Below are 25,836 nucleotides of genomic sequence, written 5' to 3'. Positions count from 1 at the left end.
GAGAAGTGTGGCCAGCAGGGCAGGGAGGGGATTCTGCCCCTCTGCTCCACTCTGCTGAGACCACAGCTGGAGCTCTGGGGCCAGCTCTGGAGCCTCTGTGCCAGGAAGGATCTGGAGGGGCTGGAAGGTGTCCAGGGAAGGGCCAAGAGGATGAGCAGAGGGCTGGAGCTGCTCTGCTCTGGAGACAGACTGAGAGAGTTGGGGTTGTGCAGTCTGGAGAGGAGAAGGCTCCCAGGAGACCTCATTGTGGCCTTCCAGGATCTGCAGGGGGCTCCAAGAAAGCTGGGGAGGGACTTCTGAGGGTGTGAGGGAGTGATAGGACTGGGGGGGATGGAGCAAAACTAGAAGTGAGGAGATTCACATTGCATGTTAGGAAGAAGTTCTTCCCCATGAGGGCGGTGAGAGACTGGCACAGGCTGCCCAGGGAGGTGGTGGAAGTCTCATCCTCATCCCTGGAGGTGTTGAAGGCCAGGCTGGATGTGGCTCTGGGCAACCTGCCCTGGTGTGAGGTGTCCCTGCCCATGGCAGGGGGGTTGGGACTGGATGAGCCTTGAGGTCCCTTCCAACCCTGACAATGATTCTGTAACCCTATGATTCTCTGATTCTCTGTGATTCTCTGGTTCTCTCTGGTTCTCTCTTGTTCCCTGATTCCCTTTGATTCCCTTTGATTCCCTTTGATTCCCTTTGACTCCCTTTGACTCTCTTTGATTCCCTGATTCTATTTGATTCTTTTATTCCCTTTCATTCTGATTCCCTTTGATTTTGATTCCCTTTGATTCTCTTTGATTCCTTCTGATTCCTTTTGATTCCTGATTCTCTCTGATTCCTTTTGATTCCCTTTGACTCCCTTTGATTCTCTCTGATTCTCTGCTTCCATGCCTCTGTGACGTTCCCATGGTTCCATGGCTCTCTGATTCTTTCCTTCTCACCTCTCTGGGGCTGCCACCTGGGGCTGTCCTGCCCCCAGCTGATTGTGTTTCTCCTCTCAGACGTCACCATGCAGCCGGCGCCGGCCGTCACCTACAGAGTCACTGGGGGAGTGCTGGACTTTTATGTCTTCCTTGGGGACACCCCCGAGCAGGTGGTGCAGGAGTACGTCCAGGTAGGTTGGGGGACACCAGCCCAAGGCATCCTCCAGCTTTGGAGACACCCAAGGGCAGGCCTGGCTGACAGAGCCCTGGAGCAGGCTGCCCGGAGAGCCTCCTTCTCTGGAGGCTCTCCAGCCCCACCTGGATGTGCTCCTGTGTGGCCTGCCCTGGGGGGTCCTGCTTTTGGCAAGGGGGGAGGTTGGGGCTTGATGATCTCTGGAGGTCCCTTCCAACCCCTGACATTCTGTGGAGGCCTGTGGCCAGTGCTGTTCCCCAGGGATCAATCCTGGCTCCAGTTTTGTTCGGTATCTTTACCAACAGCCTGGCTCAGAGGAGGGAGAGGACTCTCAGCAAGTTCTCTGATGATACAAAACTGAGGGAGGGGGAGGGGTGGCTGACACACACCCCACACCCCCCCCTCAGGCTGTGCTGCATCCAATGACAGCAGGACAGGCTGAGAGCTGGGTGCAGGCAAACCTCATGAAGGTCAATAAAGACAAGTGCAGGGTCCTGCACCTGGGGAGGAGTAACAGCAGGCACCAGGACAGGGGAGAGGCCGCCCTGCTGGAGAGCAGCTCCATGGAGAAAGACCTTGGAGTGCTGGTGGGCAGCAAGTTCTGCATAGGCAGCAATGTGCCCTGGTGGTCAAGAGAGTGGGATCCTGGGGTGCAGTGACCAAAGTGTGGCCAGCAGGGCTGGGGAGGTTCTGCTCCCCCTCTGCTCTGCCCTGCTCAGACCACAGCTGCAATCCTGTGTCCAGTGACAGAGTGACAGAGAGCTGCTGGAGAGAGTCCAAGGGAGAGCCAGGAGGATGCTTAGGGGACTTGAGCATCTCCCCTGCAAAGAGAGACTGAGAGCCCTGGGGCTGTTTAGTCTGGAGAAGAGAATGCTGAGAGAGATCTGATCAATATCTATCAATAGCTGAGGGCTGGGGGGCAAGGGGAGGGGGCCAAGCTCTTTTGGGTGGTGCACAGCAATAGGCCAAGGACCAATGGAGACAAACTGGAACAGAGAAGACTTTAGCTCAACATGTGGAGAAACTTCTTTGGTGTGAGGGTGGCAGAGCCCTGGGGCAGGCTGCCCAGAGAGGTTATGGAGCCTCTGGAGACTTTCCAAACCCTCCTGGATGCATTCCTCTGCAGACTACCCTGGGTGGTCCTGCTTTGGTGGGGCATGGGGGATGCACTGGACTGGATGATCTCTGGAGGTCGCTTCCAACCTCTGATGTGCTCTGAAGCTGTGAGGCTTTAGGGAATCAGCTCCAAAGGAGGGAGGCTGACACCACTCTGTCTGATCCCCCTCTCCCCTCCTAGTTCATTGGGCTGCCAATGTTGCCTTCCTACTGGAGCCTGGGCTTCCAGCTGAGCCGCTACAATTACACCTCCCTGGATGAAGTGAAGGCTGTGGTGGAGCAGAACAGAGCCCTCAACCTCCCTTATGTGAGTAAACAGCACCTCAGGGTTTGCTCCTCCTCACCTGGGGCTGTTTGGGTTGGCTGTGAGGTTGCTCCTCCAGAAGGGTTCTAGCTGGAAACTTCCATCTCAAGAAGGGTCTGAGCTTCAGGTTTTCAGCTTCTAGTTTCTGTCTCCAGAAGGCTTTCAGCTTCAGGTTTCCACCTCAAGATGGTTTAGGGCTTCACCTTTTCACCTCCAGAAGGGTTTGAGCTTCACCTTTCCACCTCCACAAGGGTTTGAGCTTCACCTTTCCACCTCCACAAGGGTTTGAGCTTCACCTTTCCACTTCCAGAAGGTTTTTGGTGTAAAATTTCCATCTCATGAACTACTTTTGGATCAAAATTTTCCTCTCTTGAATATTTTTCTGGCTTAAAAATGTTCACCTCCTGAAACTTTTGACTCCAAATTTCCACCTCAAGAAGCTTTTTGGCTCCAATTTTCCACCTCTTGAAGCTTTTTGGCTCCAATTTTCCACCTCAAGAAGCTTTTTGGCTCCAATTTTCCACCTCAAGAAGCTTTTTGGCTCCAAATTTCCACCTCAGGAAGCTTTTTGGCTCCAAATTTCCACCTCAGGAAGCTTTTTGGCTCCAAATCTGCATCCCAAGAAGTTTCTCTCTTTTTTATTTGTTTAATTTTTTCCCTCTGAAGAAGCTTTTGGGTCGGTTTGGGGTTTTTTTTGGCATCCAAGCAGCTCCGTGGAGAAGGAGCTGGAGGCCGTGGCGGAGCAGACGCTGTCCGTGGGCCAGCAGCGTCCTCTTGTGGCCACAAGAAGGGTCCATTTGGAGAGGTTTGAATCTACCTCGGGTGCCCACATCCAGCTAAAGGGCCGACGGGTGGGGGAGAGGGGGAGGGGGTGGTGCCAGCTGCCTCTCTGGGCGGTGTGTTGAGAGGCTCCTAGGCGGCTGGACCCTCTCAAGTGCCAGCTGAGGTCCTGCCTGATGTCCTTCCCCAGGACGTGCAGTACATAGACATTGACTACATGGAGGACTGGAAAGATTTCACCTACGACAAAGAGCGGTTCACAGACCTCCCCAGCTTCCGAGCCTTCCTGAACCAGCAGGGGCAGAAGTACGTCGTCATCCTGGTGAGCACCTCTGCCGCTCCTCCTGCTCCCTTCCTCCTGCTCCTCCCTTTTTTCTTCTCACTTTCTCCTCCTTTTCCCCTCCCCTTTTGCCTTTTCCCTTCCCCTTCCCCTTCCCCTTCCCCTTCCCCTTCCCCTTCCCCTTCCCCTTCCCCTTCCCCTTCCCCTTCCCCTTCCCCTTCCCCTTCCCCTTCCCCTTCCCCTTCCCCTTCCCCTTCCCCTTCCCCTTCCCCTTCCCCTTCCCCTTCCCCTTCCCCTTCCCCACCGCTGGGGTGCCGCCGCGGTGCCCAGGTTAACCTTCTCCTGCACTGCTCTCTCCCCGCCAGGACGCCGCCGTGGGCATATCTCCCATGGCCGACGGCTCCCCGTACCTGGCCTACGAGAGGGGGCAGAGCAGGGGGGTCTGGCTGAACGAGTCCGACGGCCACACGCCCTTGGTTGGCAAGGTAACAGCCTGGGGCTGGGGCTGGGCCAAGCCCCGGGGCTGCTCCCTGGGGTTTGGGGAAGGTTTTCCTCCTTTCAGCCAATTTCCCCAGGTGGTTTTGGGGACGTTTTCCCTCCTTTCAGGCTAATTTGCTGGGGGCTGGGGGGCTGGGAGGGAGAGAGGATCTCCTGAACAGGGAGGAGGATGCTGCAGAGGATGCCTGGACAGGTTGAGTCAATGGGCTGAGGCCAATGATATGAGATTCCTGGAGGATCCCTTAAAGTCCTGGCAGGTGGCTCTGAAGTTGTCCTGGGGGTCTTCTCCAGGCTCAACCAACTTCCCCCCCCCCCAGCTCACTCAGCCTGGCCTCAGAGCAGAGCTGCTCCAAGCCCTTTGTGCCCTCCTCTGGCCTCTCTCTCTCCATCAGCTTCAGTGTCCTTTATGATGATGCTGCAGGTAGACAAAACATCTCCTGGGCACATCTTGGGCAGGTCCTAAGCCTGCTCCACAAAGTTGACCTCAACCAAGCCCTGCCCAGGGGCCTTGTCCAGCCTCACCAAGTGGACCTGGGGGCCACCAAATAGACTTGAGACCACACAATGGACCTGGGGGCCACCAGATAGACCTGGGGAACCACCAAGTGGACCTAGGAACCACCAAATAGACTTGGGGGCCACCAAATAGACTTGGAGAGGATGAAATGGACCTGGGGGACTCTAATGAGCCCTGGGCACTTCCAAATGGACCTAGGGGACACCAAATGGACCTCAACCAAACCCCTGCCCAGGGGCCTCGTCCAGCCTCACCTTGAATATCTGCAGGGAAGGAACTCCCTGGGCAGCCTGTGGCAGGGTTCCACCACCCCCCTGGGGAAGAACTTCCTCCTCCTGAGCTCCAATCTCCATCTGCCCTGCTCTGGTTGGAAGCCAGAGACCAGTCCTAAGGGACGGGATCCAAAAGGGGAACAATAGAGAGGTTTAGAGCATTGGCTGAGGGCCAAGGGGATGAGACCCAAAAAAGGGCAAATTTGCTTGAATTTGCTTGAATTTCACTTAAATCCAATTGAATTTGCTTAAAAATTGCTTTAATTTGCTTTAAATCCAACCTAATTTGCTTTGATTTACTTTAATTTGAATCTAATTTAACTTAATGTTATTTATTTCAACTTATTTTCCTTTTATTTTAATTAATTTGATTAATTCTAATGTAACTAATTTCATTTAAATCTAATTCAACTTCATTTATTTTGACTTAATTTGATTTAATTTCAGGAATTTAATTGAATAAAAATCTAATTTAACTTAATTTTATTCAACTTAATTTATTGTAACTTAATTGAAATGAATTGGATTTGGTTTTCCTCCCCCTTCCCTCTTCCTCCCCCTTCCCTCTTCCTCCCCCTTCCCTCTTCCTCCCCCTTCCCTCTTCCTCCCCCTTCCCTCTTCCTCCCCCTTCCCTCTTCCTCCCCCTTCCTTCTTCCTCCCCCCCCAGGTGTGGCCAGGCCTCACAGTCTTCCCAGACTTCACCAACCCTGAGTGCTCTGCCTGGTGGGTGGAGGAATGCAGACTCTTCTACGACCAAGTTCCCTTTGACGGGCTCTGGATCGTGAGTAGAGCCTGGCTTGGGCCTTGCTTGGTTTTTTTTGAGCAGAGTTTTTGCTGCACTGGGGTGAAATTTGTAGGCTTTGGTTTGGGGATTTTTGGCCTGTCTCAGTGGAATTTAGATAGGAATTGCCTTCAGCTGATGTGCTCTGGCCAGAAGAAATGAGATTGAATTCATCATCTGATTGTATTTCATTCACTTTCATCCCAGAACTGGCCTCCCAGTATCTGAAGGGGGCCTACAGGAAGGGCCTTGGGGGTGCTGGGGGAGGAGAAGCTCAACAGGAGCCAGCAGGGAGCACTTGCAGCCCAGAGAGCCAAGCAGAGCTGCAGCAGCAGAAGTGTGGCCAGCAGGGCCAGGGAGGGGATTCTGCCCCTCTGCTCCACTCTGCTGAGACCACAGCTGGAGCTCTGGGTCCAGCTCTGGAGCATCTGTGCCAGGAAGGATCTGGAGGGGCTGGAAGGTGTCCAGAGAAGGGCCATGTGGAGGAGCAGAGGGCTGGAGCTGCTCTGCTCTGGAGACAGACTGAGAGAGTTGGGGTTGTGCAGTCTGGAGAGGAGAAGGCTCCCAGGAGACCTCATTGTGGCCTTCCAGGATCTGCAGGGGGCTCCAAGAAAGCTGGGGAGGGACTTTTGAGGGTGTGAGGGAGTGATAGGACTGGGGGGGGTGGAGCAGCACTAGAAGTGAGGAGATTCAGATTGCATGTTAGGATGAAATTGAGTTGAGTTACGTTGAACTGTGCTGCATTGCATTGAGTTGACTTGAGTTCAGTTGAGCTGCATTGAATTGAGTTGCACTGAGTTGTGTTGACTTGAGCTGCATGGAGTTGAGTTGTGTTGAGTTGTGTTGCGTTGACTTGAGTTGAGCTGCGTTGAGTTGGGCTGTGTTGGGTTGAGTTGAGTTGAGCTGCCTTGAGTTGAGCTGACTTGAGCTGTGTTGAGTTGCCTTGAGTTGAGCTGACTTGAGCTGTGTTGAGCTGCCTTGAGTTGAGCTGCGTTGAGCTGCCTTGAGCTGAGCTGAACTGACTCGAGCTGCCTTGAGTTGAGCTGCCTTGAGCTGACTTGAGCTGCGTTGAGCTGCCTTGAATTGAGTTGACTTGAATTGAGTTGACTTGAGCTGCGTTGAGCTGCCTTGAGTTGCGTTGAGTTGAGTTGCATTGAGTTGCATTGAACTGTGTTGAATTGAATTGAGTTGAGTTGCATTGCATTGACTTGAGTTGAATTGAACTGTGTTGAGTTGAGTTGCATTGTGTTGCATTGAGTTGTGTTGCGTTGAGTTGAATTGAGCTATATAGAGTTGAGTTGCATTGCATTGAGTTGAATTGAATTGTGTTGAATTGAGTTGCATTGCATTGACTTGAGTTGAATTGAGCTATGTTGAGTTGAGTTGAATTGAGCTGTGTTGAGCTGAGCTGCATTGAGTTGCGTTGACTTGAGTTGAATTGAATTGAGTTGCATTGAGTTGCGTTGCAATGAGTTGAGTTGCATTGAGCTGCACTGAACTGGTTCCTTCCTGTTAAGTAAGTGTGTAAGGAGGTATTTGGCTGAAAGCCCAGGAAATGTTGGTTGAAGGAAAAAAATCCAAACCACAGAAGTCCAAATTTGTGAAATTAGAATTTGTATGAAATTGGAATTTGCTAAATTGGAATTTGTGGCACTTTTTTCAGGATATGAATGAACCTACTAATTTACTGGAAGGCTCAACTAAAGGTTGTGAGGATAATGAATACAACTACCCTCCCTTCACACCACGTAAGTCCTGGCTGCCTTTAGATGTGAGACACAAAAAACAAACAAAAAAATTGAAGATTAAGAAAAATGAAATTTAAAATGGAATTCTAAAAAGTAAATTTAAAAATACATTCCAAAAATAAATTGAAAATTAGATTTTTAAAAGTAAATTTAAAAATACATTTAAAAATGAAATTAAAGATGAAGTTTAAGCAGGTACATTAAAAAAATGGCATTAAAAAATGAAATACAAAGTGAAATTTAAAAATGAAATGAAAAATAGATTTTAAATGAAATTTAAAGTGAAATAAAAAATTAGAAAAGAAATTAAACATTAAATTTAAACAAGTAAATTTTAAAAATACATTAAAAATTAAATAGAAAATGAAATTTAAAAAGTAAATTTTAAAATGCATTTAAAAATTAAAAAAATAATTTTAAGCAAGTAAATTTAAAATACATTAAAATGAAATTAAAAATGAAATTAAAAATTAAATTAAAAAGTAAATAAAAATCAAATTAAAAATTAAATTAAAGAAGAAATTTAAAAGTGAAATTAAAGAGGAAATTTAAAAGTGAAATTAAAGAGGAAATTTAAAAGTGAAATTTAAACAAGTAAATTTAAAAATTAAATTTAAACAAGTAAATTAAAAACGAAATTTAAAAGGAAATTTTAAAGGAAATTTAAAAGTGAAATTAAAAAAGAAATTTAAAAGTGAAATTAAAGAGGAAATTTAAAAGTGAAATTAAAGAGGAAATTTAAACAAGTAAATTTAAAAATTAAATTTAAACAAGTAAATTAAAAATGAAATTAAAAATTAAATTAAAAATGAAATAAAAAATGAAATTTAAAAGGAAATTTAAAAGTGAAATTAAAGAGGAAATTTAAAAGTGAAATTAAAGAGGAAATTTAAACGTGAAATTAAAGAGGAAATTTAAATGTGAAATTTAAACAAGTAAATTTAAAAATTAAATTAAAAATGAAATTAAAAAGGAAATTAAAAAGAAAATTAAAAAGGAAATTGAAAAGGAATTTTAAAGGAAATTTAAAAGGAAATTTAAAAGGAATTTTAAAAGGAAATTTAAAAGTGAAATTAAAGAGGAAATTTAAATGTGAAATTAAAGAGGACATTTAAACGTTAAAACAAGTAAATTGAAAGAATACATTAAAAATGGGATTGAAAAGGAAAGTCAAACAGTAAATTTAAAAATATATCTTAAAAAGGCATAAAAAATGAAATTTAAGCAAGTAAATGTAAAAAATACATTAAAAAATTACCTTAAAAATGAAATAAAAAATTTAAATGAAAAATCCATTTGAAAGTTAAATTAAAAATGCAATTAAAAAATCAACTAGAAAAGAAATTTGAAGAGGAAATTTAAACAGGTGAATGAAAAAAATACATCCAAAAAATGAAATGGAGAAGGAAATGGAAAAAGGCAATTTAAAAATACATTAAACAAATGAAATGGAAAAGGAAATGAAAAATACATTTTAAAATTAAATAGGAAATAAAAAATAAGTTAGAAAAGAAATTAAAAAGGAAATTCAAACAAGTGAATGAAAAAGTACATGTTTGGGTTTGATTCTGGATTACTTGGGTAAATATTTGGTGCGGACAGTTTGTTTGTGGTTTATGTATAGAGTTAGACTATGGTATGGAAAAGGCGTGGATTTCCTTGGGCCAGTGAGATACAGGAATGTAACTTCCAGCACTCTCCAATCTACCAATGAAATGAGTTTAGATCTGTCTTTGGTTTATAAACATTCAGCCACAATGTAGCATAGTATCATAGTATCAGTCAGGGTTGGAAGGGACCACAAGGATCATCCAGTTCCAACCCCCCTGCCATGGGCAGGGACACCCCACACTAGATCAGGCTGCCCAGAGCCTCATCCAGCCTGGGTTTAAACACCTCCAGGAATGGGGCCTCGACCACCTCCCTGGACAACTCATACCAGGGCTTCACCACTCTCATGGTGAAGAACCTCTGTCACCGGTTGGGGCTGTCCCCTTAAGAAAGGGAATATGGTGGACGGAAGTTGGTAAATGAAAAGAATTATCTAAACTAATTTCATTGGTGAAGTGGGAGGAAGCACCTTCTGAACTGGGAGTGCAGGAAGGTATACTGGGCTTTCCAGCACTTTTCTGCAGTCTTGCTTCCGCTTCTCCTTTGGGCAGCAGCTTGCAGCTCCTGGGCTTTCGGCCAAGGCTTTGGCCTTGAAAAACTGATAAAGGCCTGTACTAACTCCTTTCCAATTAACACAAACTGCTTCTAACCTTTTTTTCCCTTTCTCTCTCTTTTCTAACCTGCTCTGGGGAAGAGGGGGGAGAGAGGGGGAGAGCGGAGGTGGGGAACCCCCTCAGCAGGAGGGGGGGAACTCTCATTTCTGTGTTACTTTATTGTATATCTTTGTATATATTGTAAATATTGTAAATTTGTATATATTCCCCTGCATCCCCTACATTGCTTTGTAAATATACAGCTCCACTGCTTTGCTAATTCAGCTGTGAGTTTTTTTTTCCCCTTCCCTTCAATTTTCTTTCCCTTTACTTTACAGGGGGGAGGGAGGAGGCTTTTGGGCCTTACCCTTCCAACCCTCAACAACCTCCTCCTCACATCTAGCCTGAATCTCCCCACCTCCAGCTTCATTCCATTCCCCCTAATCCTATCACTACCTGAGATCCTGAGCAGTCCCTCCCCAGCCTTCCTGTAGCCCCCTTCAGATACTGGAAGGCCACAATGAGGTCACCTGGGAGCCTTCTCTTCTGCAGACTGAACAGCCCCAACTCCTTCAGTCTGTCCTCACAGGAGAGGTGCTCCAGCCCTCTGCTCATCCTCGTGGCCCTTCTCTGAATGTCCCCTTTCTTAAAGGGACAGCCTCAAACAGTCAGAATACATCAAAACAATGAAATTGAAAATGAAAGGGAAAAAGTAGATTTAAAAATACATTAAAATACATTAAGGCTCAAACCACTGCCCCGTGAAAAATAAGATAGAAAATAAATGAGCAAGGAAAATTCAAACGAGGGAATGTAAAAAACAAAAAAAGACCCTCAAAAAAATGAAATTGAAAATGAAAGTTTTCAAAGTAAATTTGAAAAGGACATTTCCAAAATCAAATTGAAAATGAAATTAAAAAAAGAAACAATAAATGGAAAAAAATTACATTTTAAATGAAATTCAGACAAGTGCTGGGCCCCACCCTCTTTAACATCTTCATTGGTGATCTGGATGAGGGGGTCGAGTCAGTCATCAGCACATTTGCAGATGACACCAAGTTAGGAGCAGATGTTGGTCAGTGAGAGGGCAGAAGGGGTCTGCAGAGGGACCTCGACCGACTGGACAGGTGGGCAGAGGCCAACAGGATGGCATTCAACAAGTCCAAGTGCCAGGGGCTGCACTTTGGCCACAGCAACCCCAGGCAGAGCTACAGGCTGGGGTCAGAGTGGCTGAGAGCAGCCAAACAGAGAGGGACCTGGGGGTGCTGATTGACAGCTGCCTAAACATGAGCCAGCAGTGTGCCCAGGTGGCCAAGAAGGCCAATGGCATCCTGGCCTTTGTTTCCAATCTTATCATAGTGTCAGTCAGGGTTGGAAGGGACCACGTAGATCATCTAGTTCCAACCCCCCTGCCATGGGCAGGGACAGCCCACACTAGATCAGGCTGGCCAGAGCCTCATCCAGCCTGGGCTTAAACACCTCCAGGGACAGGGCCTCAACCACCTCCCTGGACAATCCATTCCAGGGCTTCACCACTCTCATAGTGAAGAACCTCCTCCTCACATCTAGCCTGAATCTCCCCACCTCCATCTTCTTCCTCAGCTTCCTTTTGTCTCCCTTCCAGATGTCGTCAACAGGCTGCTCTACTCCATGACCACCTGCATGGATGCCAGGCAGTACCTTGGCATTCGCTATGATGTCCACAACCTCTACGGCTACTCCATGGCCATCTCCACACGGAGGTGAGGGCTGGGCCTGGGGGCCACAAGATCGTCATCAGGTGGCCCTGGGGGGAAAGGAGGAGGTTTGGGGTGGACCCTCAGCAGGTTTGCTGATGGCACCAAAGGGGTGGAGGTGGTGGCTGGAAGCCTCATTGGGCTCTGCTGCCCAGCCAGCTCACCCAGGAACACATCCAGGTGGGGCTGGAAAGTCTTCTCTAGAGAAGGGACCTCTGGAGATCTTCCAGAGCAGTCCAACCCCCCACCCTCTGCCAGAGCAGGACCCCAGAATCCAGCACAGGTCATCCAGGTGGGGTTTGGAAAGCCTTCAGAGGTCATCCAGTCCAACCCTACCCCTGCCACATCCAGATGGGGCTGTAAAGCCTTCTCCAGAGAAGGATGAGAGTGGTGAAACCCTGGAATGGGTTGTCCAGGGAGGTCGTCGAGGCCCCGTCCCTGGAGGTGTTTAAGCCCAGGCTGGATGAGGCTCTGGCCAGGCTTATCTAGTGTGGGATGTCCCTGCCCATGGCAGGGGGGTTGGAACTAGATGATCCTTGTGGTCCCTTCCAACCCTGAATGATACTATGATGCTATGATACTCCACAACCCCTCTGGGCAGCCTGCTGCAGGCCTCCTGCACCCTCAGAGTGAAGAAGTTCCTCCTGTTGAGGTGGAACCTCCTGGGTTCCAGCTTGTGCCCACTGCTCCTTGTCCTATCCCTGGGCAGGGGTTGGAGAGCTGGGAGAGGAACCTCAGGAAGTCCAAGAAGGACAAGAGTAGAGTTCTGCATCTGGGGAGGACAACCCCAGGCACCAGGACAGACCACCAGGGGTGGTCCTGCTGGAAAGCAGCTCCATAGGGAAGGACCTTGGAGTGCTGGTGGGCAGCAAGTTCCCCATGGGCCAGCAATGTGCCCTGGTGGCCAAGAGAGCATCCTGGGGGTTGATGAGATTCCATGATTGATCAGGATCCATGGTTGATGAGGATTGGTGGTTGATCCTGATCCATGGCTGATCATTTATTCCTCACAATGATGGAGCTGCTTGATGCTTGTGATGGACTTCTGAGCATCGCCAGGCTGAGATCAGCCTCTGAGCATCGCCAGGTTGTGATCACCCTCTGAGCAGCGCCAGGCTGTGATCACCCTCTGAGCAGCGCCAGGCTGTGATCACCCTCTGAGCAGCGCCAGGCTGTGATCACCCTCTGAGCACCGCCAGGTTGTGATCACTCTCTGAGCACCGCCGGGTTGTGATCAGCTCTGAGCAGCGCCAGGCTGTGATCACGCTCTGAGCACCGACAGGTTGTGATCACCCTCTGAGCACCACCAGGTTGTGATCACTCTCTGAGCAGCGCCAGGTTGTGATCACGCTCTGAGCAGTGCCAGGTTGTGATCAGCTCTGAGCAGTGCCAGGTTGTGATCAGCCTCTGAGCACCGCCAGGTTGTGATCAGCCTCTGAGCACCGCCAGGTTGTGATCACTCTCTGAGCAGCGCCAGGTTGTGATCAGCTCTGAGCAGCGCCAGGTTGTGATCAGCTCTGAGCACCGCCAGGCAGTGATCACTCTCTGAGCACCGCCAGGCAGTGATCACTCTCTGAGCACCGCCAGGTTGTGATCACTCTCTGAGCACCGCCAGGTTGTGATCAGCTCTGAGCACCGACAGGCTGTGATCAGCCTCAGCACCACCAGGTTGTGATCACTCTCTGAGCACCGCCAGGTTGTGATCAGCTCTGAGCAGTGCCAGGTTGTGATCAGCTCTGAGCACCACCAGGTTGTGATCACTCTGTGAGCACCGCCAGGTTGTGATCACTCTCTGAGCACCGCCAGGTTGTGATCACCCTCTGAGCACCACCAGGTTGTGATCAGCCTCTGAGCACCGCCAGGTTGTGATCAGCCTCTGAGCACCGCCAGGTTGCGATCAGCTCTGAGCAGTGCCGGGTTGTGATCAGCCTCTGAGCAGTGCCAGGCTGTGATCAGCCTCTGAGCAGTGCCAGGCTGTGATCAGCCTCTGAGCAGTGCCAGGTTGTGATCAGCCTCTGAGCAGTGCCAGGTTGTGATCAGCCTCTGAGCAGTGCCAGGTTGTGATCCCCCTCTGAGCAGCACCAGGTTGTGATCACGCTCTGAGCAGTGCCAGGCTGTGATCCCCCTCTGAGCAGTGCCAGGTTGTGATCAGCTCTGAGCAGTGCCAGGTTGTGATCAGCTCTGAGCAGCGCCGGGTAGTGATCAGCTCTGAGCACTGCCAGTATGTGATCAGCCTCTGAGCACCGCCAGGTTGTGATCAGCCTCTGAGCAGCGCCGGGTTGTGATCAGCCTCTGAGCAGCGCCGGGTTGTGATCAGCCTCTGAGCAGCGCCGGGTTGTGATCAGCCTCTGAGCAGCGCCAGGTTGTGATCAGCCTCTGAGCACCGCCGGGTTGTGATCAGCCTCTGAGCACCGCCGGGTTGTGATCAGCTGTGAGCACCGCCGGGTTGTGATCACTCTGTGAGCACCACCAGGTTGTGATCACCCTCTCAGCAGTGCCAGGTTGTGATCACCCTCTGAGCAGCGCCAGGCTGTGATCAGCTCTGAGCAGCGCCAGGTTGTGATCACCCTCTGAGCAGCGCCGGGTTGTGATCAGCTCTGAGCAGCGCCAGGCCGTTATCAGCTCTGAGCAGTGCCAGGTTGTGTTCACCCTCTGAGCAGTGCCAGGTCATGATCACCCTCTAAGCACTGCCAGGCCGTTATCAGCTCTGAGCACCGCCAGGCTGTGATCAGGCTCTGAGCCTCCTCAGGACCTTCCCTGCTCACAGATTTTTCACTCTTTTTTTGCCCAATTCCAAGCTTTTTTTCCCTTCTCTCTTTTTTTTCCTCTTTCCACTTCCAGAGCCATCGAAGTTTTGTTCCCGGGCAAGCGCAGCTTCCTCCTCTCCAGGTCCACTTTTGCAGGCTCAGGGAAGTTCACAGGACACTGGCTGGGGGACAACACCGCCTCCTGGGACGACCTCAAGTGGGCCATACCTGGAATGATGGAATTTGGCCTCTTTGGAATCCCCTATGTATGAAACCAGCTGGTTTGGAACCTTCCCAGCATGGGGTGGGAGCAGGGGGTCCATATGGACAGGAGAGCAGGGGGAGGGCTCTGCAGAGGGACCTGGACAAGTTGGATCCATGGGTTGAGGTCAGTGGGATGAGGGTCAGAGAGGCCAAGTCCTGGTTCCTACACTTGGTTCTCAACCACCCCATGAAGGCTCCAGGCTGGGGACAGAGTGCCTGGGAAGCAGCCTGGTGGAAAAAGGATCTGGGGGTGCTGGTTGGAGGCTCTGCAGAAGGACCTGGACAGGTTGGATCCATGAGTTGAGGTCAATGGGATGAGGCTCAACAAGGCCAAGTGCTGGATCCTGCTCTTTGGGTCACAACATCCCCTGGAAGGCTCCAGGCTGGGAGCACAGTGGCTGGAAACTGCCCAGCAGAGAAAGGACCTGGGGGTCCTGGGTGACAGCAGCTGGAGGGTAGCCGAGGTGTGCCCAGGTGGCCAAGAAGGAAAGGGCAGCCTGGCCTGGATCAAAACCAGTCCAGCTGTCACAGGGAAGTGATGGTGTCCCTGGACTGGGCACTGGTGAGGCCACAGCTTGAGTCCTGGGCTGAATTTTGGGCTCCTCACCCCCAAGAATGACATTGAGGGGGTGCAAAAGGTCCAGAGAAGGGCAACAAAGATGGGGAAGGGTCTGGAGAAGAGGGCTGGGGAGAAGCAGCTGAGGGAGCTGGGGGCGTTCAGCCTGGAGAAGAGGAGGCTGAGAGGAGCTCTACAAGTCCCTGAGAGGAGGTCGGAGACAGGTTGGGGTTGGTTTGTACTCCACAGGCAATGAAGAAATGACCTCAAGTTGTGCCAGGGGAGGTTTAGGTTGAAGACGAGAAGAAACTTCCTGACCAAAAGGTTTCTCAAAGGCTGTCACAGGCTGGCCAAGGAGGTGGTGGAGTCCCCATCCCGGGAGGGATTCAAAGAACCTGTGGCCATGGCACTTGGGAACAGGGTTTGGAGGCCATGGTGGGATCGGGTTGATGGTTGGAGTCTGCGACCTGGAGTTGTTTCAAAGCCCACTCCCCTTCCCCCTCTCTCTCTCTCTTCCTCCCCCTCCTTCTCCTCTTCCTCCTTCTCCTCCTCTCCTTTTGTTTGAAGATTGGAGCAGACATCTGTGGCTTCTTTGTGGACACCACGGAGGAGCTCTGCCGGCGCTGGATGCAGGTTGGAGCCTTCTACCCTTTCTCCAGGAACCACAACTCAGAGGAGTGCGCTGTAAGTGCTGGCTCAGGGCTCCACTGATGAACCTCTGAGGAGGCCACAAAGGTGATCCAAGGGCTGGAGCAGCTCTGCTGTGAGGCCAGGCTGAGGGAGCTGGGGGGTTGTCCAGCCTGGAGAAGAGAAGGCCCCCAGGAGGACCTCAGAGCTGCCCTCCAATAGCTGAAGGCATCCTCTAGGAAGGCTGCAGAAGGACTTCCCATGAGAGGACAGGACCAGGGGGAGGGAATGGTTTGAAGCTGAGGGAGAGGAGGATGAGAATGGGGCTGAGGAAGAAGTTCTTCAGGATGAGACACAGGAAGAGGCTGCCCAGGGAGGCTGTGGCTGCCTCCTGCCTGGAGGTGTTCAAGGCCAGGTTGGATGAATCAGAGAACAATAACAATAACAATCATCAATATCAATACTACATCATCAATACTACTACCCCTAAATCAATGCCAACACACCAACACCAACAAATCAATAGTAGCACTAATAGTCCCAGCAGCAACAATTAATACTCACATTAAATGCTGCTACTACTACTACTAATGATAATGAATACCTAACACTAACAAATCAATTCTATTACTACTACTACACCAATACTACTACCACCTCTAAATCAGTGCTAAGACACTAACACCAACAAATCAATAGTAGCAGGAATAGTAACAGTAGCAACAATTAATATACCAATACTAAATACTGCTCCTCCTAGTACTACTAATAATGCTGAACAGTAATACTTCCAGTCCTGGCTCACTGGAGAGGTCCCAGGTGACTGGAAACTGGCCAACGTGGTCCCCATCCACAAGAAGGGTTGGATGGAGGAACCTGGAAACTCCAGGCCGGTCAGCCTGACCTCAGTGCCAGGGAAAGTGATGGAGCAGATTATCCTGGGGGCAATAACTGCACCTGAAGGATGGCCAAGGGCTCAGGTCCAGCCAGCATGGAGTTAGGAAGGGCAGGTCCTGCCTGACCAACCTGATCTCCTTCTATGATCAGGTGACCCGTCTGGTGGGCGTGGGGAGGCCTGTGGATGTGGTCTACCTGGACTTCAGCAAGGCCTTTGACACCGTCCCCCACAGCAAACTGCTGGCTAAGCTGTCCGCCCGTGGATTGGACAGCAGCACTCTGTGCTGGGTTAGGACCTGGCTGGAGGGCCGAGCCCAGAGAGTGGTGGTGAATGGTGCTACAGCCAGCTGGCAGCCAGTCACCAGTGGTGTGCCCCAGGGATCAGTGCTGGGCTCCATCCTCTTTAACATCTTCATTGATGATCTGGATGAAGGGATTGAGTCAGTCATCAGTAAATTTGCAGATGACACCAAGTTAGGGGCAGATGTTGGACAGTTAGAGGGCAGAAGGGCTCTGCAGAGGGACCTTGACCAACTAGACAGATGGGCAGAGTCCAATGGGATGGCATTCAACAAGTCCAAGTGCCAGGTGCTGCACTTTGGCCACAACAACCCCATGCAGAGCTACAGGCTGGGGTCAGAGTGGCTGAGAGCAGCCAGAGAGGGACCTAGGGGTGCTGATTGACAGCTGCTGAAACATGAGCCAGCAGTGTGCCCAGGGGGCCAAGAAGGCCAATGGCATCCTGGCCTGCATTAGGAATAGTGTGGCCAGCAGGAGCAGGGAAGTCATTGTGCCCCTGTACTCTGCTTTGGTTAGGCCACACCTTGAGTACTGTGTCCAGTTCTGGGCCCCTCAGTTTAAGAAGGAAATTGAAACACTTGAACGTGTCCAGAGAAGGGCAACAAGGCTGGGGAGAGGCCTTGAGCACAGCCCTGTGAGGAGAGGCTGAGGGAGCTGGGGTTGCTTAGCCTGGAGGCTCAGGGGTGACCTCATTGCCCTCTACGACTACCTGAAGGGTGTGTGTAACCAGGAAGGAGTTGGTCTCTTCTCCCAGGCAACCAGCAGCAGAACAAGAGGACACAGTCTCAAGCTGCTCCAGGGGAAGTTTAGGCTGGAGGTGAGGAGCAAGTTCTTCACAAAGTCATTCATCATTGGAATGTGCTGCCCAGGGAGGTGGTGGAGTCACCATCCCTGGAGGTGTTCAAGAGGGGATTGGATGTGGCACTTGGTGCCGTGGTCTAGTCATGAGGTCTGTGGTGACAGCTTGGCCTTCAATGATCCTCGAGGTCTCTGCCTTAGCTATACTGTGATACTAATGCTAAATACTACTACTGGTACTACTAACACTAATACAACTACATCAATACTACTACCACTAAATCAGTGCTAACACACTAACACCAACAAATCAATAGTAGCAGGAATAGTAACAGTAGCAACAATTAATATCACAGTATCACCAAGGTTGGAAGAGACCTCGAGGATCATCGAGGCCAACCTGTCACCATAGAACTCATGACCAGACCGCAGCACCAAGTGCCACATCCAGTCCCCTCTTGAACACCTCCAGGGATGGTGACTCCACCACCATCCTGGGCAGCACATCCCAATGGCTAACAACTCTCTCTGGGAAGAACTTTCTCCTCACCTCCAGCCTAAACTTTCCCTAGCACAGCTTGAGACTGTGTCCTCTTGTTCTGGTGCTGGTTGCCTGGGAGAAGAGACCAACTCCCTCCTGGCTACAACCTCCCTTCAGGGAGTTGTGGAGAGCAATAAGGTCACCCCTGAGCCTCCTCTTCTCCAGGCTAAACAATCCCAGCTCCCTCAGCCTCTCCTCCCAGGGCTGTGCTCAAGGCCTCTCCCCAGCCTTGTTGCCCTTCTCTGGACACCTTCAAGTGTTTCGATGTCCTTCTTAAACTGAGGGCCCAGAACTGGACACAGGACTCAAGGTGTGGCCTAACCAAAGCAGAGTCCAGGGGCACAATGACTTCCCTGCTCCTGCTGGCCACACTATTCCTAATGCAGGCCAGGATGCCATTGGCCTTCTTGGCCCCCTGGGCACACTGCAGGCTCATGTTTCGGCAGCTGTCAATCAGCACCCTCAGGAGTTTGGCAGCTCTCAGCCACTCTGACCCCAGCCTGTAGCTCTGCTTGGGGTTGTTGTGGCCAATACATATATATATATACACCAATACTAAATACTCCTACTACTAATAATAATACTGAACACTAATATTAAATACTACTACTGCTACTACTAACACTAATACAACTACATCAATACTACTACCACTAAATCAGTACCAACACACTGACACCAACAAATCAATAGCAGCAGTAATAGTGATAGTAACAGTAATAGTAGTAGTAGTAACAGTACAACAATTAATAATACTAATACTAAATACCATTACTACTACAACTGAATAATAATACTGAACACTAATGCTAATGCTGAGTACTAATACTAAATGCTGCTGCTACTACTACTGAATAATACTACTGACTACTAATACTAAATGTGGCTGTCCAAGGGTCCATGTCCCAGTGGAGGCCAGGGACAAGCAGAGTCCCTCAGGGATCAGTCCTGGGACCTGTCTTGTTCAACATCTTTGTGGGGGACATGGACAGTGGCACTGAGTGCACCCTCAGCAGGTTTGCTGATGACACCAAGCTGTGTGGTGCAGCAGACACGCTGGAGGGAAGGGATCCATCCAGAGGGACCTGGACAGGCTGGACAGGTGGGCACAAGCCAACCTTATGAGGTTCAACAAGACCAAGAGCAGGGTCCTGCAGCTGGGTCGAGGCAATCCCAGGCACAAATACAGGCTGGGCAGTGACTGGCTGGAAAGCAGCCCTGAGGAGAGAGCCTTGGGGGGGCTGGTGGACAAAAAGCTCAACAGGAGCTCTCAGTGTGCACTTGCAGCCTGCAAAGCCAATCAGATCCTGGGCTGCATCAGGAGAAGTGTGGCCAGGAGGGCAAGGGAGGTGATCCTCCCCCTCTGCTCAGCCGTGGTGAGACCCCACCTGGAGTACTGCGTCCAGTTCTGGAGCCCCTATTACAAGAGGGATGTGGAGGTGCTGGAAGGTGTCCAGAGAAGGGCCAGGAGGGTGAGCAGAGGGCTGGAGCACCTCTCCTGTGAGGACAGACTGAAGGAGTTGGGGCTGTTCAGTCTGGAGAAGAGAAGGCTCCCAGGTGACCTCATTGTGGCCTTCCAGTATCTGAAGGGGGCTACAGGAAGGCTGGGGAGGGACTGCTCAGGATCTCAGGTAGTGATAGGATTAGGGGGAATGGAATGAAGCTGGAGGTGGGGAGATTCAGGCTGGAGGTGAGGAGGAAGTTCTTCCCCATGAGAGTGGTGAAGCCCTGGAATGGGTTGTCCAGGGAGGTGGTTGGGGCCCTGTCCCTGGAGGTGTTTAAGCCCAGGCTGGATGAGGCTCTGGGCAGCCTGATCTAGTGTGGGGTGTCCCTGCCCATGGCAGGGGGGTTGGAACTAGCTGATCTTTGTGGTCCCTTCCAACCCTGACTGACACTATGACACTATGACAAATGCTACTACTACTGAATAACACTACTGGGTACTAACGCTCACACTGAATACTAACACTAAATCCTGCTACTGCTACTGCTGGGTAACAATGATGCTGAGTACTAATACTCCTAACACCACCACCAAGAAGCCTGAATGATTTCTTCCCAGCCCCAGGACCCCGCTGTCTTTGGAGCCAACTCCCTCTTGGTGAACAGCTCCAGGCACTACCTGAACATCCGCTACACCCTGCTGCCCTACCTCTACACACTCTTCTACCGAGCTCACACGCGGGGGGACACGGTGCTGAGGCCTCTCCTCCACGAGTGAGTGCACCCTCCCCAGGGCTTCCTGCTCCAAAGCAGTTGCTTGGCTTTGGTTTGCATCGAGCATGCTTTAAGTTGGCTTTGCTTTAGTTAGTCTGCTTCGGTTTGCTTCGGTTTGGCTTGGTTTAGTTTGGTTTAGTTGACCTTAGCTTAGCTTGGTTTAGTTTGGATTTAGCATGGTTTTGTTTGGATTTGGTTTGGGTTTAGTTTAGGTTTAGTTTGGGTTTAGTTTGGATTTTGGTTTGGTTTGGTTTAGGTTTGGTTTAGTTTGATTTGGTTTGGTTTAGTTTAGCTTAGTTTGGATTTGGTTTGAATTTAGTTTGGTTTAGTTTGGTTTTGGTTCGGTTTAGGTCTGGTTTAGTTTGATTTAGTTTGGTTTAGTTTAGCTTAGCTTGGTTTGGTTGGTTTAGTTTGGTTTTAGTGTGGTTTTGTTTGGATTTTGGTTTGGGTTTAGTTTAGGTTTTGGTTTGGTTTAGGTCTGGATTAGGTTTGGTTTAGTTTGATTTGGTTTGGATTTAGTTTGGGTTTTGTTTAGGTTTAATTTGCATTTAGTTTGGATTTTGGTTTGGTTTAGGTTTGGTTTAGTTTAGCTTAGCTTAGTTTGGTTTAGTTTGGTTTGGGTTTAGTTTAGGTTTTGCTTTGGTTTAGGTCTGGTTTAATTTGCTTTAGTTTGGTTTGGTTTTGGTTTGGGTTTAGTTTGGGTTTGGTTTGGGTTTGGTCTGGATTAGGTTTGATTGAGGTCTGGTTTATGTTTTCTTTAGTGTGGTTTAGGTGTGGTTTGGTTTAGGTCTGGTTTAGTTTGATTTAGTTTGGTTTAGTTTAGTTTGGTTTAGTTTGGGTTTGGATTGGTTTTAGTTTAGGGTTTGGTTTGGTTTAGTTTGATTCAGTTTGGTTTAGTTTAGCTTAGCTTAGTTTGGTTTAGTTTGGTTTGGGTTTAGTTTAGGTTTTGCGTTGGTTTAGGTCTGGTTTAGTTTGCTTTAGTTTAGTTTGGTTTTGGTTTGGGTTTAGTTTGGGTTTGGTTTGGGTTTGGTCTGGATTAGGTTTGGTTTAGGTCTGGTTTATGTTTTCTTTAGTGTGGTTTAGGTGTGGTTTGGTTTAGTTTAGCTTGGTTTGGTTTAGTTTAGCTTAGTTTGGTTTAGTTTGCTTGGGTTTAGTTTGGGTTTGGTTTGGGTTTAGTTTGTGTTTGGTTTGCATTTAGTTCGGGTTTATGTTTACTTTAGTCTGGTTTAGGTGTGGTTTGGTTTAGTTTGCTTTGGTTTGGTTTTGGTTTGGGTTTAGTTTTGGTTTGGTTTGAGTTTAGGTCTGGTTTGAGTTTAGGTCTGGTTTATGTTTACTTTGGTTTAGGTGTGGTTTGGTTTAGTTTAGCTTAGTTTGGTTTGGTTTGGTTTGGGTTTAGTTTAGGTTTAGTTTAGGTTTGGATTGGTTTAGTTTGGAGCAGCTCTGTGGGGAGTCCCTGAGGCTGAGAGCCTGGAGCAGAGCAGCCCCAGAGGGGATCTGAGCAATGCTCAGCAGGAGCTAAAGGAGCTGTGGGGGGCAAGAGGCTGGGGCCAGGCTCTGCTCAGTGGTGCCCAGGGCCAGGCCAAGGGGCCAGGGGCACAAACTGGCACCCAGGAGGTTCCATTTGAAGAGGAGGAGAAACTTCTTTGGTGTGAGGCTGCTGGAGGCCTGGAGCAGGCTGCCCACAGAGGCTGTGGAGTCTCCTTCTCTGCACAGCTTCCAACCCCCCCTGGGCATGGTGCAACTGGACAAGCTGCTGTGGGAGCCCTGCTGGAGCAGGGTGGGTATTGGACTGGGTGAGCTCCAGACCCTCCCCATGGTGATCACCACCTGATGCTCTCCAGGAGTTGATCCTAGACAAGCAAGGCCCTTGGGCCATTAGGGTTGATTGTGATGATATTAATTAATAGCCCTTGGGCCATTAGGGTTGCTTCCCATGGTGTTAATGAGTAGCTCATTAATTAGCCAGCACAATTAATGCCTTTGGTTCCCTTCTCCCTTAGGTTCTACACTGAAAACACCACCTGGAGCGTGGACAGGCAGTTCCTGTGGGGTCCTGGGCTCCTCATCAGCCCTGTCCTCGATCCAGTAGGTCTAATCTCTTTCCTGATGCCTTCTAATGAGGCCTCCTGGAGACCCCAGACTCACTTTTTCTGCAGGAAAAAAGACCCCCAAGGAGCTGAATTTTGTGAGCTTGAGGCCACTTCCTTTTATTCCCTTGGCTTCAAACTGCCTCCTGGGGGGATGTGGACCTGCTGGAGTGGGCCCAGTGGAGGCCACCAAGATGATCAAAGGGCTGGGGAAGCTCTTCTGTGGGAGACAGTTGAGGGCAATTGGGGCTGTTTGGCCTGCAGAGAGGAGAAGGCTCCAGGGAGACCTTAGAACAGCCTCCCCCAGTCTAGGTCCTCTGAGGAGGACCTAGAGGAAGGCTGAGGAGGGACTGCTCAGGAGGACCTGTGGTGACAGGACGAAGAGCAATGGTCTGAAACTGGAGCAGAGGAGGTTTAGGTTGGACATCAAGGAGGAAGTTCTGCACATTGAGGGTGGTGAGATGCTGGAAGAGGTTGCCCAGGGCTGTGGTTGAGGCTCCACCCCCTGGAGATATTCAAGATCTGCCTTGCAATGTCCCTGGGCAGCCTGCTCTGGTTGGAGATGTCCCTGCTGCCTGCAGGGGTGGGGGCTGGACAAGATGATCTTGGAGGCTCCCTTCCAGCCTGATGTACTCTGTGATGAACCCTGCTCCTCCCAGGGTCCTGCTCTGGCAGGGTGGGGGTGGACTTGAAGATCTTCAGAGGTCTCTTCCAAGCCTTAACATCCTGTGAGCCTCTGTTCATTGTATAACCTCATGGAATGCTGGAAGAGATTACCTAGGGAGCTGGAGTGACTCCTGGGTGGTTCCCTGCCCAGGGAGGGGTGGTGAATGAATGGTGTCCAGGGGGTGGTGAATGAATGGTGCCAGAGGATGGTGAATGAATGGTGCCAGAGGGTGGTGAATGAATGGTGCCAAAGGGTGGTGAATGAATGGTGCCCAGGGAGGGGTGATGAATGGTGGCCAGGGGGTGGTGAATGGTTAATTGATTCTGTGTTACCTTGCAGGGGGTGGAGGTCATCCAGGCCTATATCCCTGATGCTGTCTGGTACGACTATGATTCAGTGAGTAAAGAAATCAACTTCGGGGGGAGAGGGGGGAGGGGAGGGGCTGGGGGGGGCTTTTTGGTCACAGGAGCAGAGGATGTTAGAGTTTGGAAGGGACCTCCAAAGATCATTCAGTCCACCTCCCCCCCACCTCCAGAGCAGTGCTTCTGGGCAAGCTGCTGGGGTTGGCCCTGCTGGAGCAGGGGGGCTTGGACTGAGTGAGCTCCAGAGGTCCCTTCCCAGCTGCACCATGCTGGGATGCTGGGGTCCTGTGGAAAGAAGGCAAGAGGAAGGACTGAGAGAAAATCTCAGGAGCCAGTAATGTAACCACCTCCTCCTCCTTCCTTCTCTTCCTTCCTCCTAATCCTCCTCCTTCCTCCTCCTTCCTCCTTCCTCCTCCTTCCTCCTTCCTCCCCCCTTCCTCCTTCCTCCCCCCTTCCTCCTTCCTCCCCCTTCCTCCTTCCTCCTCCTTCCTCCTTCCTCCTTCTTCCCCCTGTGAATCAGGGAGCAAGCCTGGGCCAGAGGAAGCAGTGGGTGGCACTGCACCTTCCTGCAGACAAGATGGGAGTGCACCTGCGAGGAGGCTACATCCTCCCTACCCAGCAGCCAGCCACCACCACCGTGGCCAGGTGAAACCTTCAGCAGCCTCAGCCTGGCCTGCAGCACACTCGGGGGAAAGGGGTTGGGGGGAAGGGGGTTAGGGGGAAAGGGAGTTGGGGGGAAGGGATTGTCATGGGCCCAGCTCTGCAGTCTGTCCAGGTCCCTCTGGATGGATCCCTTCCCTCCAGCCTGTCAGCCTCACCACACAGCTTGGTGTCATCAGCAAACCTGCTGAGGGTGCATTCAATGCCCCTGTCCCTGTCTCCAACAAAGATGTTGAACAAGCCTGGCCCCAGTCCTGATCCCTCAGGGACTCCACTTGTCACTGGCCTCCACCTGGCCATGGACCCATACTCAGCCACCTTTGGGTGCTGCCATCAAGCCAGCTCTTTACCCACTGAGTGGTCCATCCATGGGACCCATCCTGCACCAGCTTGGAGCCCAGGATGTGGTACAGGACCGTGCTGAAAGCTTTGATGACCAAAACCCTTCTTCAACCAGGGACTGAATGCAAGACAAATCCTCAAGGTTTTGAGACCTTGGTGGTGGTTCCAGGCTGCCCAGGAGCACCCCAAAAAAAGCTCTGTTGTGGTGGTTTGGTTTTCTTTCCTCAGCCGTACGAACCCCATGGGCCTCATCGTGGCGCTGGATGACAAGAAGGAAGCAGCTGGGGAGTTGTTCTGGGATGATGGAGAATCCACAGGTGAGGCTCCATGGGCTGAGGCCAATGGGATGAGGTTCAGCAAGGCCAATGGGATGAGGATCAGCAGATGAGGTTCAGCAAAGCCAATGGGATGAGGTTCAGCAAGGCCAATGGGATGAGGTTCAGCAAAGCCAATGGGATAAGGATCAGCAGATGAGGTTCAGCAGATAAGGTTCAGCAAAGCCAATGGGATAAGGTTCAGCAGATGAGGTTCAGCAGATAAGGTTCAGCAGATGAGGTTCAGCAAGGCCAATGGGATGAGGTCCAGCAGATGAGGTTCAGCAAGGCCAATGGGATGAGGTTCAGCAGATGAGGTTCAGCAGATGAAGTTCAGCAGATGAGGTTCAGCAAGGCCAATGGGATGAGGTTCAGCAGATGAGGTTCAGCAAAGCCAATGGGATGAGGATCAGCAGATGAGGTTCAGCAGATGAGGTTCAGCAAGGCCAATGGGATGAGGATCAGCAGATGAGGTTCAGCAGATGAGGTTCAGCAAAGCCAATGGGATGAGGATCAGCAGATGAGGTTCAGCAGATGAGGTTCAGCAAAGCCAATGGGATGAGGATCAGCAGATGAGGTTCAGCAAGGCCAATGGGATGAGGATCAGCAGATGAGGTTCAGCAGATGAGGTTCAGCAGATGAGGTTCAGCAAGGCCAATGGGATGAGGATCAGCAGATGAGGTTCAGCAGATGAGGTTCAGCAAAGCCAATGGGATGAGGATCAGCAGATGAGGTTCAGCAGATGAGGTTCAGCAAAGCCAATGGGATGAGGATCAGCAGATGAGGTTCAGCAAGGCCAATGGGATAAGGATCAGCAGATGAGGTTCAGCAAGGCCAATAGGTTCAGCAGATGAGGATCAGCAGATGAGGGTCAGCAGATGAGGTTCATCAAGGCCAATAGGACAAGGTTCAGCAGATGAGGTTCAGCAGATGAGGTTCAGCAGATGAGATTCAGCAAAGCCAATAGGATGAGGTTCAGCAGATGAGGTTCATCAAGGCCAATAGGATAAGGTTCAGCAGATGAGATTCAGCAAGGCCAATAGGATAAGGTTCAGCAGATGACATTCATCAAGGCCAATAGGATAAGGTTCAGCAGATGAGGTTCATCAAGGCCAGT

General features: G+C 50.3%; 1 protein-coding gene across 4 annotated transcripts in view; it reads left to right on the top strand.

Annotated features, from left to right (window-relative positions):
• The window catches only part of LOC137461166 (sucrase-isomaltase, intestinal-like), a 39,571-nt gene extending 14,721 nt beyond the window's left edge, over positions 1–24,850 (top strand). For 3 of the 4 annotated variants that reach the window (XM_068171030.1, XM_068171028.1, XM_068171031.1), the window contains 14 exons: positions 990–1,102; positions 2,402–2,527; positions 3,495–3,626; positions 3,950–4,069; positions 5,539–5,652; positions 7,316–7,400; positions 11,229–11,346; positions 14,182–14,353; positions 15,475–15,591; positions 20,133–20,287; positions 22,288–22,372; positions 23,381–23,437; positions 23,924–24,048; positions 24,634–24,850. In XM_068171030.1, the coding sequence (XP_068027131.1) occupies positions 990–1,102; positions 2,402–2,527; positions 3,495–3,626; positions 3,950–4,069; positions 5,539–5,652; positions 7,316–7,400; positions 11,229–11,346; positions 14,182–14,353; positions 15,475–15,591; positions 20,133–20,287; positions 22,288–22,372; positions 23,381–23,437; positions 23,924–24,048; positions 24,634–24,793 (1,679 nt within the window). In that variant the 3' untranslated portion in view covers positions 24,794–24,850. Of the gene's footprint in view, positions 1–989; positions 1,103–2,401; positions 2,528–3,494; positions 3,627–3,949; positions 4,070–5,538; positions 5,653–7,315; positions 7,401–11,228; positions 11,347–14,181; positions 14,354–15,474; positions 15,592–20,132; positions 20,288–22,287; positions 22,373–23,380; positions 23,438–23,923; positions 24,049–24,633 lie in introns of those variants that run through there. The other variant, XR_010993257.1, reaches the window with a different exon arrangement.
• The last annotated feature ends 986 nt before the right edge of the window (positions 24,851–25,836 follow it).

Source organism: Melanerpes formicivorus, unplaced genomic scaffold (assembly GCF_026170545.1).
Source record: "Melanerpes formicivorus ecotype bairdi unplaced genomic scaffold, bMelFor1.0.p_v2 SCAF_1257, whole genome shotgun sequence".
In the NCBI taxonomy this organism is placed as follows: Eukaryota; Metazoa; Chordata; class Aves; order Piciformes; family Picidae; genus Melanerpes; species Melanerpes formicivorus.
This window is presented reverse-complemented; position numbering and strand designations above follow the sequence as displayed.